Genomic DNA, 16,279 nt, shown 5'->3' on the forward strand with positions numbered 1-16,279 from the left:
ACTACATAACGTGTTAAAGGTTCATTAAAGAAGGTAAATTAAGTCAATAACAGACAACGTGGTAACTACATGGTAATACGAATATTTTGGTATTTTTTTTTTATCCACAGAAGGGAATAAGCACACCACCCGAATTTAAGCTATGTAATCCTTGAGAACATTTATCAAATTTCATTTTTTGACAAGCCCCAAAATTGAGACGTGGCCCAACACACCCCTCCCCAATTTTGAAAAAGGCGTGTCAATATATTATGACAGGAAATTGATCCCTGTACTCACTCATACGTATAACCATATACGGTAATAAAGCCTCATCAAAGAGAATAAAATAGGTGAAAACTTCCGAAATTTACATTTTTGCATTTTTTTTTACCCATACAAGGAAACGAGATGGGCCTCCCAAACTTACAGAGGTATATACTCCCGTCCTATACTACCATATCATATTTTAAAATTTGGCAATTTCGTACATTTAAGGAAGTAGTCTATGTATAGCTTTCGAAATTAAGGGTGGGTCAACATACCTATTGCCAAAATTTAGAGGGATGTCCTATTTACCCCTAGGTCATTGAATAATATTGGTCGCTGAAGAAATTTCCGTTACTTGGAGGAGCAAGGTACATCCGTTATGGACACTCTTGCACCATTAGTTTTTTTTCTGCATAGAACTAATCACTTCTTCAATTTCGTATGTAATTTTATTTATTTACTTATTCACTAAGTTTAATACAGCACAAGGTCATTTTGCTGTAATTGAACATCAACATTGAAAAAACAAATATAAAAAGAAAAAGAAAAAATAAATACAAATAAAGAATTTACAATATTCTCTAAATTTACAATATTCTCTTCGGTTGAGTTCTAAAGTTTTGTCGACTATTATAAATGTTGAAACCTGTTGAAAGTGTGTTATGATCTTGCGCTAGTGTGTAAGGAGTCCCACAAGCCTTTTAAAATATCGTAAGGGCAGGGAGACTTTGTATTTCAGGAAATCTAAAAAGTAGACCAAGTAGTTTCATGATTCTGGATGAAGTCGATATGATGTGATCCGCAAAGAAGAGTTTTTCTCACAGACAACACCTAGATCGTTTTGAGATGAAACCCGTAATTTTCACTTTTGACAATTATTTGAGGTTTTGTTGTACTCTTTATGTTCTGTATTGTGCCATAACTTTCATTAGAGTCATAGGTAGTAAACAATATGAATTGTTTACAACTAATCCTTTATTCTGTAAAAGTGTACATTTTCGATCACTCGACAACCTTTCAGTCCAGATAAAGTCGAGTTTGTGGGATTCCACTGTATATAAATAGCATGCGAATATTTCTATTATATGAATTTTTCACAGAATAATCTTTCACAGAAATACAAATAATTATAGAGTAACACAATGTAGGTTTTAGGACTAAACTTTACACATTTTAGTTGCTTAATATTGTTTGAGTACTATATATATATATAATTCTTATTTTTAATTGCCAGCTCTCTTTAAATACCAATAATACACAACCATGAGTATAAAACAGCTTAAGGATAATAAGTGAAGTATATCTATGCTTAGGATAGTCTCAATTAGAACAGCTAAAAGAGAGACATCTAAAATTAACATGGTTACTGTAAAAGCTTAGTTTGGAGTACAATCATAAATTCATAGAAAAACAGAAGTTCAAAATGAAAATATGAGCATGAAACAAAATGTGTTTATTATATAATTGAGAACACAATAATAAACCAGTGTTACTATTAAACATATTAATAACAATAAAACTTAATTATTGTGTTAGTGACAAAAAATTATATTCCTTAAAAATCTGGACAATATATAGAGTTCTTTAAACTGGACGTACGGTCATCCTACCTACGAATACAGGTCTTTTTAAATTCAAAACACTTTTTCTTTCTTTCTTTCCTTTTCCTTTTTCTTGACAAAAGTAAGATATACTAAATTTATGCTTTATTGTTGTTCCATAACATGTATGGATTGTGTCAATTTCAAGCACTGCTGTTTGTTACATCTGCCATTTCTGGCCTGACAATCAAAATGTCTTGAAGAAGGATACGTAAGTATACGTATCTGGCTTATGTATCATGAACCAAGATCATATAAATAAAAATATTATTTCAGAAATGATATACTTATAACATACGTTCCTCATGTAAATGTACCATTCTGAAAATAAAATACTTAAATGTCATAACTGTTAGGAAATTAAGCAAAGTAGCATCTTAAAAACTTACGTTGAGAACAGGGATAGTGAAAATTCTTCCTTCAAAATTTTTATAAACATCTTTCGCTGTAGGTAGAACTGGAAAGCGGTAAAGTTTCCGAGTCCACCAATTTACTAAGCGAGGAGTAAAAGAACCATCCGCTTTAGCTTGGTTGTAATAGATTCTGTAACTGAGAAAAGGCATTATGAATGAGGAGCGTTTTTTTCAAAACTCGATAAATGCAAAAAAATCAAAAAATGAGTTATGCTTTATAACGACATCACTTATATCTTTTACTTCATCCTGTAAATTGTGTTTTAGTAAAATGCGAAATGTATCGTGCGTGGAAATAGTCGAAACCACAAGGTTTTAGCATAAGTTGGTATATACTCTCGAAGAGTTACAGCAGAAGTCGATAAATGCAATACGGATTTTTTTTTTTTCAGACAAGTGTGGTTATACAATCTCTGCGTCATGACTCATTCTAATCAGCAGAGCAAGGAAAAGTTAGTTTTCTTTACCTGGCCTGAAAGAGGATGCAACCTAGTCTCATTGGCTTTGCTGGACTTTCTGTTGACCCTAGAGACGAAACATTATGTGATGGTCCTACTACATTACATCTCTTCTCAAATTCATGTAGCAGCCAGAATAGAAACAGCGTCATGATGACGACAATCATTGCATTCTTTGAAGGAAGGGAAAAATTGCATAATATCCTTCACTTCTTCCCAGTTTGTTTACATAGCTACATGACTCCAGACCGTGTATTTGGTCGAATAGAGAAATCATACAGAAGAAAGGAAAACATCTTGTCTCTTCAAGAATATTATCTAATTTTAGAAGAGCATGGAACACTTAAACTTCTTACCGAAAACTGGGAAATTAAAAATTTGAAAGACAGTGCGAGTGCTGAAACCCAGGTTTCCATTCAAAATGAATAGCCAACATGTTATCATATACACAAAGGCAAAGAACTGTGTTCATGTGTAAGTTAATAGTACATATTTTGGAGATTATGTTGAAGTTGGAGTCTTACGAAAAACAAAACAGTGTCATCGAATGGTGTTTTCTTCTAGTGTTTGCCAAAGCAAAATATGATTAGCAAAGAGAAGAAGAAAAATGTTTCTGCCCTCTTACAGTATGTTGTTATACCAGATGATGCAAAGGGCTTTTACAAAGATGTCCAAGCAAACTGAACCACATGTGATAATACATAAAATGGTAAAATATTTTATATGATTGCACTAGCGTTGATATTTTTGTGTTGTTTACATTCTTGGTTTGAACAAATAGTGTAAAGTAAGTGTAAATGAACATTCTTTTAATATTATCATTTTACTATACAGTTTATATTATTACCATGATTACTACAAATAAAGTTAGCACATTGTATATAAAAATAAAATAAACAAAGAAATATACACAATAAAGTAAAATATAACTGTATCGGCCTGTGTATTATATTTGTATGCATTTGTATTTATCGACTTTTGAAAAAAAACTTAAGTACTTCCTCTTTTTCATTGCAAAACAAACATTGCCCTTTAATACGTTTTATTACGTCATCTTATTCGCATCAGTACTAAGTAATATCAGAGCAAAAATTCCCCTACGATAAAATAAAAAAAATGTACAGTATTTCCTGTGAAATTGAATTTTTTTCATATATCGAGTTTTGGGAAAAAAAAAAAAGCTCCTCAATTACCGGTTTTAAAAATGACGAAATTAATAAATGTATAATAAAACACTATATCATACGAACACGCTAGTAAACAGTTAAAAGTAGTACGCAACTATATATATATATATATATATATATATATATATATATATATATATATATATATATATATATATATATATATATATATTAATAATAACAAATCTTATGGAAAGCTGAATGTATGTCCGCTAAAAAAAAATTCAAAGTGTGTATTCGTTTGAATTGAATTTTTGAACATACAACATAATACAATAAAACCAAATCATGCTCGCTTTCACGGAAGTCGCAACCATCCAGTGACAATGTCGATCACCCAAGAAAAATTTTGATCTCCAAATGCAATAAGCTTCTAGCAAGATTAAAGTCTTCTATTCCAATGTTGCGCAGGGTACCTCGAGGGGCTAGAGCTACAGTGGCAGACTCTCTGTGTGAGGTATTGCAACAGATTGTACGTACAAATGACTCAGAAGCTTGGATGGATCTCTTCTTTTTTCCTTACGTTACACTGTGCGTGCCATCAAAAGCTGACAAAGTGAATAATTTAACATCATGGGTTAAACAAAGAGTGCGATGTTGGTCTGATTCTCGTTGCGAAGCCCTTCCTAACCACAGTAAAAAATCCTTCAAAGCTCGACGACCAGTAAATTCCACTTTTAACATTAAGAATGTCGAGAACAAATTAGTAGATGGTGATGTCCGCAACGCAGTACGGCTTCTCATCTCAGAAGATACTATAGCTTCTCCGAATGGATCTGTATTAGAAGCATTAAAAGAGAAACACCCGGCTCACAGCCACCCTTTTGAACCTCCCGATCTCATTGAGCCCAGTATGAGCCCAGTGCCTAGAGTATCAGCTGACGAGTTTACGAAGGCACTTAAATCATTTCCTTCCGGGTCATCAGGAGGTATGGACAGTCTCCGTCCTTCAATATTAAAGGACCTCCTACTCTCCCAAGACTGCAAAGCTAAAGAACACCTGACTAACGCCATCTGTGATTTTCTCCACTTGATTATTTCGGGTGATGTGCCCATGGAAATTAGACCTATTTTCTTTGGAGCATCACTAATAGCTTTGAGGAAGAAAAGTGGCGGCATTCGTCCCATCGCAGTAGGCAATGTGTGGAGGAGATTGTCAGCCAAAATAATTTGCCATAGAATTAGAGAACCTCTAACACTTTTTCTATCCCCACACCAACTGGGAGTTTGCGTCTCACATGGAGCAGAAGCAGCAGTCCACGCTGCTCGTATGTACTACTCTTTTCTACACCATCAGGAGAAAGTGTTTCTGAAGATAGACTTTAGAAACGCATTCAACGAGCTGAATCGTGATTCTATGCTCATACAGGTAAAAAACAATTTTCCATCAATTTATCGATACGTACATCAGTGCTACTCGCAACCGAGCAACTTATACTTAGGAGATGAAATAATCCTCTCTCAGCGTGGCGTACAACAAGGCGACCCTCTTGGCCCTGGTTTGTTCGCACTAACTTTACAATCCATCGTTAATAGTATCAATACAGAACTGAACATATGGTATTTGGATGACGGGACTATAGCTGGAGACAAGGATACAGTACTAGAGACATTAGAAATGATCCGTAGACGGGCTAAGGAGATCGGATTGCAAATGAATTTCTCCAAATGTGAGGTCAGCTTTCTCGGAGTTTCCAATAAGCAGTCTAATAATCTCTTCAAGCTGTTTGACGAAGCCGCGCCTGGGATTCAAAGAATTTCGACAGATGACGCCAGCTTATTAGGAGCAGCATTATCTAATGAGGCAAGACGAACAATATTAAAAGACAAAATTTCTAAATTAGAATTCTTCTTTACACGTCTTTCCTTGATTTCAGCTCACTCTGCCTTTTACCTACTACGTGCCTCATTGTCCATGCCAAGGCTGCTATACTTTCTTCGCTGTGCTCCTTCTTGGCGGGATGCTGATCTACTGGAATGCTATGACAACACCTTGAAAACCGGTCTAGAATCTATCCTGAATTGTTCACTCAACAATAACTCTTGGCTGCAGGCGTCCCTTCCTGTTAACCACGGAGGTCTCGGCATTCGTCGCGCCATGGATCTGGCTATTTCATCCTTTCTGTCTTCATTCTATGGCGCTAAGCCATTGATCGAGACCATTCTCCAACAAGATCTTAGCCTAGTATCGGATTCGGATATCAACGATAGCATTGCTAAGTGGTCATCTATAGTGGGATCAGATCCCCCTGACCTTGATAAGAGAGGACTACAATCCTCTTGGGACGATCCTATTATAAATCATCACTTTTCAGCTCTGCTTCAGTCATCCGATAACCCAGAAGATAAGGCCAGACTTCTAGCTACATCATCTCCAGAAGCAGGCGCTTGGCTCCATGCTATCCCGTCACCTTCTTTAGGATTACATCTTCCCAATGACAGTTTTCGAATTGCCAGTGCACTGCGTTTGGGAGCAGATGTTTGCGAGCAACACAGATGTCCTGCCTGTAGAAGTGTCGTAGACAAGAAGGGCCTTCATGGACTCTCCTGTGCCAATAGTGCGGGCAGACATTCACGCCACTCCAGCGTCAACGTCATTATCATGAGGGCACTAATTTCAGCAGGAGTTCCTTCTATATGTGAACCGTTGGGATGCAGTCGTGCAGACGGCAAGAGGCCAGATGGTATGACTCTAATACCGTGGAAGAAAGGAAAAGCACTTCTATGGGATTTTACTTGTTCCGACACCTTCGCCCCTTCAAATATACATTCTTCCTCAGCACAAGCTGGCAACGTGGCTGCTCGCCGGGAAACAGAAAAGCGCAGGAAATATAGCAATTTACTCGACAAATATCATTTTGTCGCTATAGCTGTCGAATCGGGTGGTTCATGGGGTCCCGAAGGCCTTAACTTTATAAAAGAAGTTGGTCATCGCATTCGTTTATCGTCAGGAGATGCTAGAGCAACCTCGTTTCTACTGCAACGCATCAGCATGGCAGTACAAAGAGGGAACGTTGCATTAGTTTTGGGAACGCTACCCTCTGGTAAGGAACTGGAGGAGATCTTTTGTTTGTAATCTCGGCGAAGGTTTGAGGATGCTGTTGCGAGGCTTATCACAATAACGTGTATTAGTGAATAATTATATTTTAATAATCTGTAAAATGTAAATTGTGCACTGTTCAAGGAATGTAATATTTTGTAGTTTTGCCAGCGGACTTAATGCAAAGTGGGATCTTATTGTTGTCTAATTTCTAATTTTAATTAACTTTGAATGTTACAAATTTGAATGAGGCCGTCGGTTTTAACAATATTTCATTGTTAAATTTTAATGTAAATAATTAGGCAAAAATTGCTTTATTGTTACAATACATATATATAATTTGATAGTGTTGATTAAGATAATATTTACAAACTTAATTTCAAATCTTCCTCTTTGTTTAATGTGCTACCACGTAATTTTATTTCCATTTCTTCTCTTAATAACGTTTTATATCCATGAGTAGACCTGCATATAACCGATGCATTTTCAAACATAATTTTATGCTGTTCTTCCAGTGCATGATGAACTAATGCTGACTTTTCTGGTTGATTTAATCGTTTACATCTTGTGTGCTCATTACATCTGTTTTTATTGTACGTCCTGTTTTGTTCAATGCATGTTAGGCCATATTCACATGGAATTGAATAAATACATAATACTAATCACTTGTTTCGGATCAGATATTTTTTATCAAGTTATTTTTATTAACGTGTATCCTACGGTGAGAGAGGGCTCAAAATTTACGTCATAGATACAATATCTCACGAGTTCTCAAATTAGACAGATGAAACTTGATATATAAACTCTTTATTAAAAGTAAGTTGATACGTGTAAAAGACTTTTCGAGAATTCCGTTTCTAAAGGGGAAAGAGGATCTTTTTTATAATATTTTAATTTCTCATTTTGTATTCATAAAATAACAAAAAATAAATAAGGAAAAGGTTGAGTCGCTTAAAATCAACTTTTGCAAATACTTAGCACTTGGGTCGACCTGGGTTTCTCTCGTTACACTTTCATCATAAAAATAACCTTAGAACCATAAAGGGGTCTACAATCTTGGAAACGAATAACAGGTACAACGATAGAAATGAATTTTTGAACATAGCAATTGAGTCGAGGTGGGTTTTTATGACTTCATTTATGTTCAAATACGCAACTTAAGAGGGAAAAGTGGGTTCAAACATATCTGAAATATTTTCCATAAACATATTTCATAAACCTATTCCCGAATTTTAACTACCGTAATATTACTATAAAGGAACTTTTACAAGCAAGCGTAACTTGGTAAGATATTTAATATTTTATGTTCCGTTGCAGCACCGATGCTGTAGAAGATGAGACTTCCATTTAACGTTGAAGTAAGAAGTAACGTGTTCTTACTGGAAATCAACACAGACCACGTATACAGGAAATAAATACGTTTGGAAATATCCAATTTACATCATCCCAAAAGCCAATTTTATGTCCTACTATCAGCGGCACTGAAGGCTTATCATACTCATTGAATACATAATTCGTTAAGTTCTCTTACGTATATCTAATGGATATCAATGTGCAGTAAGTTTAATTTCACCGGTAGTCACCACACACCACATACATGTTATTCTGCACATTCTGATTGGCTGGAAAGGAAAGTGGCAAAATCTAAACCAATGGAAGAAATTAGCAGGTCCTACACTTTATTGATAGTCTAACCTTCTAATGCCCTTGTTCTGGTCTTAATAATCGATTTAAATTGAAACAAGTGAGTTTCGTTTCAAATTTGCGAAACTACAGTACTTTCAAACTATACGAATTCAATATTGAAAATAGAAATTGTATATCTATAACTTCCACCTCTATTGCAATACAAAGATAACGTGAGAGATGAAATCTGTTCAGGTGGCGCTGAATCCGTAACCAAAAACAGATTTTAGCTATCTTTTATAATTATTAGTACTACATAGGAATCAATATTAAAACGAAAAGTTTTACTACTTTTTAGTAATACCGGTTTCAGCTGAAGAATACAGCTAAGATTGGATCTATTGTTAATATAGTTTCAGTATGGCGATCAACGCTGAAAGCGGAAATTGTAATATCCAGTGGTCGAAGTGAGATGGTATGCGGTGGTATGCCATATCGTCTCTGGTTTTTCAGTAATGAGGACATACCGTCTCTGGTTTTTCAGTGGTCAAGACAATATTTAAATAGCCGGTATGTTGAGTCAAAATCGTAATAAAGCATACTTCCTCTGCTTTTTTTCCACTTCGAACACTGATAATACCGGTCCACCACTTCCGGTTTGAGTAGTAGGACAAAGATGGAAGTAAAACTTATTCTTGGGACTCTGAAACTATAGCAGAAACCCATTTTCTTTATATTTTTCCTTTTTTGCTGTATGGTGAACAATGTCGAAACAGGAAATAGTAGTATATTTCTTCCACTTCAGATTGCAATAGAGGAATAAATTAAGAAATTAAACCTATTCTTTCATTATTAACTCTCCATATTTTTTTTAAGAAAAAACACTTCTCTCCATCTATTACCATTTTGCATTATTGTGATCAGTGTTCAAACCAGAAATTATAGATTTAAAAACCACTTCCAGTTGACACAAAAGAATAAAAGTTGAAATGAAGGTATTTTCTTGTAATATGCCATTACAGTCTAATGTGATGATGTTTTAATAGGAGGGTGCCCGAAATTTTTTGCACCGACTGTACTTGACGTTTAACAAAAAATTTCTGGCTATTCATATAATTCGTAATTTTGTTTGTTATTCTATTTCAAGTTAACATGGAAAACTGTAAAAAAAATTTATTAGGAATTATAGTTTTGGGAGTCAATACCTTTATTTATATTTTTAATTAGTTATAAGTCTTGTATATGGATGTGTAAATGGATTATTACAATTCTTACGGTGTCAGTGCTATCTGAAAACGTAGGTCCACTATTGGACGGAACTTTTCAGATCAAATAACCAATCTAAAATTCGACAGAATTTTCAGGACCACCCCTCACCTCTCTTTTAGATACCTAGGTCCTTCTAAAATCTAGTTTAATCCAGATTTTACCAAATTTTATTCGTTTCAAAGCCCCACCGCCAAAATGCTTTGTTTTGATTGGAGGATAAACCCACGCTATGATATTAGGGCGCGATTATTCCCATTCCCTGCAAGAATTTCACTGAAGACGCCGGACTAAGATCTTCCCAGCTCAGAAAGTCGAAAATGAGCTAGAAAAGCTGCAAATAAAGGTAACATTTGGATTTTATTAACATGTAAAATCACTGGAAGTCTCGAGGAGCCATGAACTATTAAATTTCATAGTAAAAAACTGGACTAAAAAGCTGAAATAGTAAGTGCAATATAGTGACGCCATGATTTCATCTACCGATCGCTATGGACAGGATTCAGAAGTAGTGTGATTTCCGTTTTTCTTTTCCTAAAACCGGTTCTGAAGATCAGTGTTTCCCCTGATATTTTTACCTTCCAATTTTCCTGCTAATTGAGGGTTATAAGACCTGTCCATATATAGATTTGTTTATGTAGGTAGCGAGTGATTCTTTTTTTTTTAACATATATGGTGGTATTTAATTTCTTTATAGTTAGGATAGTAATCATAATGCACGTGTAAATTTACAGTAAGGGCTCCTATCTGACTCCCAAATTGAGAGTACGGCTTCCAGCGGGATGAGTTGAACATGTAGTTTGTTCCGGGTTCCTGCCCCTTCAGGGCAGGGTCCTATTGTTAGTCAACACTTCGATATGTCCCCTCGGGGCATTGATTAAACAGGTTGATTTTAAGAATGTGATTTAGTAAATACAAGGGCCAGTTGGCCCTGTTCCTTTCTTTCCCTTTCCTTTCGAGCCGATTTAAAATGGTAAAATCTGAATGTTGTCTGTGTATATTTATTAGTATAACATGTATTAATGATAGTGATGATTGGTGTGTATTGGCATGATGTGTCTTGTAGTTTAAGTAGTATGCGTATATTTGTAATGTAGTATCAGTGGTAGTGGTAGTTAAGTGATGAAAGAGTGTGTGAGATAATTAAATATGGACAGTGTAGTATTTGCTATGCGATAATTTTTTTTATTATTCCGTCATTAAGTGAACTCATACACAATATTTAAAAGTGAACGTAATATAGTACAATAATTCCGTGTACAAGGTCACATTCAGTTGTTCAAGGGTTGATTATATCGTCGCTAGCCCCTAGTGTCAAAAGTCAGTACTAACCGCCATTCGTATGTCGATGTTCTTAGTGATTTAGTTTCCATGAAATTGACCTTTCTTTTCGAAATAAAACCTAGAAGGTATAATTCACAGCCCATATGGATGTACAGTTAGGTCAAGTGACCCAAAATTAATATATCCTGAAAATTACAACATTCTGCTTAGTCTAGAAATCGAAATATTTAAGTAAATAAACAATACGTAATTTTTTAACAGAAGTCGGGCGATATGATGCTAGTTCTTCGCTTTGAAATTATATTAAATGTTCATTTCTTTCTTTGTGGCTGCAGAATAATTTCATTGTTGTCAGAATTTCGTAAACATTAAATATTATCGCAGATAATTCTATTCAGAGCCGTAGCTAAGGGGGGGCCAGCGGGGCGCCCGCCCCGGGCGCTGATAGCAAGGGGGCGCCGAACGAGCAAGGAAAAAGAAAAAGTGGTGTTGGACATGAATAAAAGACGAGTCATTCCCAGAAAATATTGGCGCCCTATTAGATCAATCTTGCTGTCGGTTATCAATGAAATACGCAGATTTCTTAAAAATTTTCTTGCTCGCTTCGCTCGCAATCCAAGAGTTTAAGTAAGAGTCACAACAAAGTTTTTACTTATTACTTAAAGTTATTATAGATGATTTTTTAATGACATGTGGTATACAAGATGCCGAGTAATGACATATAGTGTACGCAGGAGCATTTTCAAAATCAGAAACGAGCAAAGTCGTGTTCGGCGTTTTGACAGTGATGACTTTTCTTAGTTCAAAACGTTTTTCTGGCCAATCGGATAAATCACGACGCACAGTGGGGCCAAAGCACTGAATTCTTTTCAAAAATTAGGAATTCGCAATATGAAGCAGAAAATTGAAAGAAAATCAATTAGTTCGGTGTGTGCAGTGGCTATAATAATGTATTCAATATGTAGAAGTAAGATTTGGACATAAAATAAATTTCAAGCAAACAACAACTAAAAAAATTGTTTTTAGGTGGCACGCATCAAGATGCACTATATGAACATGTCTTTGAAAGTGTACAAGAAAATCCGTAGACTGAAATGTTTATGTTATTTCGACATTATTTAATCAAAAATATAGTTTTACATCACCAAAGGAAATATTCCTTATATTAGCGCCTAAATTATATAACAGATTATATGATTGGCATAAACACACGCGTGGGCAATATTATGTTTTGATTTGGCAATTTACGATTGGCTTACATTCTTACGCATGAAAAGGTGTACTTATTCATTTTACAACTGAAGAGTAATAAAATTGAAAAAAAAAGTTCTTGTTTCTCAAAATTATTTCAAAGTTGTGGAGAATTCGTTATGACAATGAAGATGCAAGGACGCTTCAATATATAAAAATTGTCTTATCACAAGTTCTCGATATGAATATATTATCAGATATATTAAACATATTGTTATTTACAATCATCAGTAACCTGTTCAGGTTGTTTTACATATTGTATCGTGCATTACGTGAGCTCATTTCAGGGCTTGATTGGAACACACTGAGCTGGAGCGAGCGGAGGCTCATTACAGTTGATTCCAATGTCACTTCTGTGCACGCATCACAAAAAACACAATACTGAGTTGATCAACATCATTTTTAATATGGTTCTACCTTATTGTCCGTAGATTGTTTAGCAAACATTGGCATTTCAAAATGTCGTCACCATTAATCAAATATGTTTGACTAGAGTTTAGTTCTATTGGTGAATGCCAGAGAAGTATGACTAGATGTTGGAAACAAGATGGGGCCTGGGGGCAAAATTCCCAGAATCGACCTATATTCAACTTTGTCACTGCGTACATGGGGATTACACGTCTAATAACCTAACACTTCACATTCATCCCAGCTCCATTCAAAAGCAGCATTGCATCCAGAATGCGGTTTACCTCAAACGTTTTCATGCGCTGTATTTCCCAAAAGTGCAAATATGTGCAGGTTTTCTTTTTGCATACAGTAAGAACAATGCTTCCGCTAAGACATATTAAAAATTCACAGACGTATTTTCTACTAAAATGCCATTCTACCGTTTGACCATAGTTTATATGCTTTCAGTATCACAGCATTTTCCAAATGTGATATTAAATAGGGGATTATCATAGGGATATGATAATGATATTAGCATCATTCCAAATATGACTATTGACTACACATCACATCAACATTCTAAATATACAAAACAATACATATATGTTGGTCCTGTCACCATGTTTACCAGCCACTGAATATGTATACGCAATGTAAGGATAGTCGCATTCAAAGTCAACTTCCTATCTTCTGTCACTAAACAGCGCCTCTCCGGCTTCGGCGGATAACCAAGTTTACACGTGCCATGAGTTTATTGTAAGCTGCTATCACTTCCTTTCCTGCACACTATCTTATGTGTACACTATTAAGGGTTCATTATAACAAATTACATCGAGTCAATCTTTTACTTAATTTTTCGAGTTTTTGCTAAGAATTGCCTGGTTTGGCTCCACTGTGCGGCGGTGAGAATGAAGATACGAAACTGTGAAGAGACACACACAAGCTGCTATTTGCGCGGGAATATTAAAAATAAAGGTAAACGAGGGGAACAATAACATTTTCCAACTTCAAGCAGTTGTAGAATAGGGGCTTAAGGGGTCAGAACTTAACCCACCGAAGTTCGACTTTTTCAGACACTAATCACTACCAATGATTTATTTTTAAATCCCATTGACATATCAAATGCTTTCAATTTGAAGGAATTTATTGGGGTCATTTTTTCATCAACTTTTTGTATCGCCAGCATATTATTTTGTGCACACCTGTCTAGTTGTGTGATGTTTTTATCTATCTACCTACAGGCCCGTAGCCAGCCCGAAAATGTAGGGGGGGCCCGGTGGAAGTTAAGGGGGTCCCGATCCAAAAATATTAGTTCATCCCATATTATAGTTCATTTGCAAACATACCGTGAAAATTTTAGAGTGGGCCAGTAAAAATTTAGGGGCTGCCCGGTCCCCCTAGACCCCCCTGGATACGGGCCTGTCTACATACATACAAAACTAAGTACACACATTCTTTATATGTGTACGTTTACTGTATTTTAATATGTTAATCAATAATAAGGACCTTAAATTCGGAACTTATTGGGTTGGAAATTGCCCCGATCCTCCTCTCCCTCCTGGATCCGTCCCTGTTAAGAAATTAAGTAAATACTATAATTTCAGACATATGTAGTAGCCAAGTATATTTTCGATTTTAAGTACAAACATTAAACATATTCTTCACCTCCATCGATCAATATTTATAAATTCGCAAAGAAAGCTCCTTCTGAATTTCCATTACATTTCCCAAAATATTTTTACCGTATAAAGATCGAAATTAAAATGCTATTGATGTGGTTACATACAGAATAAAATTAAAAAGTTTACAATTATTATTAGAAATTAATGCTGTCACCCATTTCGAACTATTGAAAAGCACATAGTTTCTAATGTATTGAAATTTCATTTCTTATCGATAGTATGAAACGTTGTAAATAGTAGTAACTTTCCATAACTGTTCTTCTAGTGGATTTGTATACAACCGAAGGTAGTTTTGTCAAGTTTAACAAAAAGTCCAAAATAAGACTCTTCAAAACAGCTCTTATTTAATAAAAGAATACATAATGATCGTTTCTGGTTGTTGCAATGGTCTTTCCAAGAAGATTGATAAAAATTCAGCATAGCACAACAACAAAAACTGCTTTTCTTTATATATATATATATATATATATATATATATATATATATATATATATATATATATATATATATATATATATATATATATAATGATTGGTAAAGTGAGTGTAGGGGGCGCCGAATTCTACTTCGCCCCGGGCGCCGAAATCTCTAGCTGCGGCTCTGATTCTATTTTCAGTGAACATACGTAGGATTTTTTTTTTCGTTCTTAATAAAGCTATCAGGTATTACATAGTATTGTGTGTGTGGTGAAAGAGTCTTGAGTTCGAGTGAGGTTGTCGTGCGGTGATTGGAATGGGAAATGTTTGTAGTGACTATAGATTTTAAAGTGTTATGATGAAATGTGTATATAGGCTGGGCGTAGATAGAGGAGACAGGGTGTTTGTAAAATATAGCGTCGTAGTAAATGAAAAGAATGATGATATGAATATTATATGAATATTAATATGAATATGAATATGAAAGTATATGAATATTGTAGTAAATGAATATAGAAGATAGGACACCCATATAGTTAAATATATATAGTAGCCCAGTGAATACTTCGCCACGTGTTGGCATGTATATATATATTGAATAGATACGTGTAGCTACAAACATCTCAGGTTCTGACCCCTGCACCATAATATCACGCGGACCGGAGGGCGATATATAGTCGGACTATGGTAATACTTTGTAGTTTAATGTGTTATAATAATAATCAACCATAGTAATACCATCTGATAGCATGGGTAGCATCATATAATCGCTGACTAGACATATTGAATAATAAATTACGGAAAGACAATAGTTATACAACAGGGCTGTAGTGAATTATATTTTCTGGTCGGTTTTAAAATAGAATATCCTGCTCCGTGAGATTTTTTTTTCTTCACGTTACCTACTCGGGCTAGCTTACAATGTTCATGGAGGCGACAGTTCTGACAGGGTTACAGAATCAAAACAATTAATTATTAAAATTTATTATACCGTACCCGGGCATCGACCTCTCCCCCCTTGAATATTTTCTTTTTCTTTTCTTAGTTTCCAAACTAGATAGTGATGGAAATTAATCGATGCCTCAGAATTTAGCGCATTCTGCGAAGGGGAGCTATCGGTGAGGTTTGGCCATAGAAATCACCGATCCGAAATTCAGTTTATTTATTTTTTTTCTATTTTGGCAAATCACTAATTAGGGATATCTTAGCTATTACTCTAGTTTCATTACTGTCCTTGAACCTTCTTAGTTCTTCTGAGGGGTCGAATATTTTTTTCCTTACTTAGAGATTTCAAAATTGGGGACGAAGTTACCTGGTCCCTTCCCCCTCTCCTTTTATCCTGCTGGTTTGGGCCGGATACGGGGCTCAGATTTCAATCTTACAAGCAAACTCTTGTGGGATTGGGATCTGATGGAC

The 16,279-nt window shown here is 35.2% G+C and overlaps 1 protein-coding gene across 1 annotated transcript in view; it reads right to left on the bottom strand.

The window, feature by feature from the left end:
- Window positions 1-16,279, bottom strand: part of LOC145664279 (ionotropic receptor 40a-like) — a 166,311-nt gene that overhangs the window by 82,257 nt on the left and 67,775 nt on the right. The window contains exon 6 of the mRNA XM_081730813.1: window positions 2,240-2,399. Coding sequence (XP_081586939.1) covers window positions 2,240-2,399 — 160 coding nt within the window. The remainder of the gene's footprint in view (window positions 1-2,239; window positions 2,400-16,279) is intronic.

Source organism: Thermobia domestica, chromosome 11, assembly GCF_964235325.1.
Source record: "Thermobia domestica chromosome 11, izTheDome1.hap1.1, whole genome shotgun sequence".
Lineage (NCBI taxonomy): Eukaryota > Metazoa > Arthropoda > Insecta > Zygentoma > Lepismatidae > Thermobia > Thermobia domestica.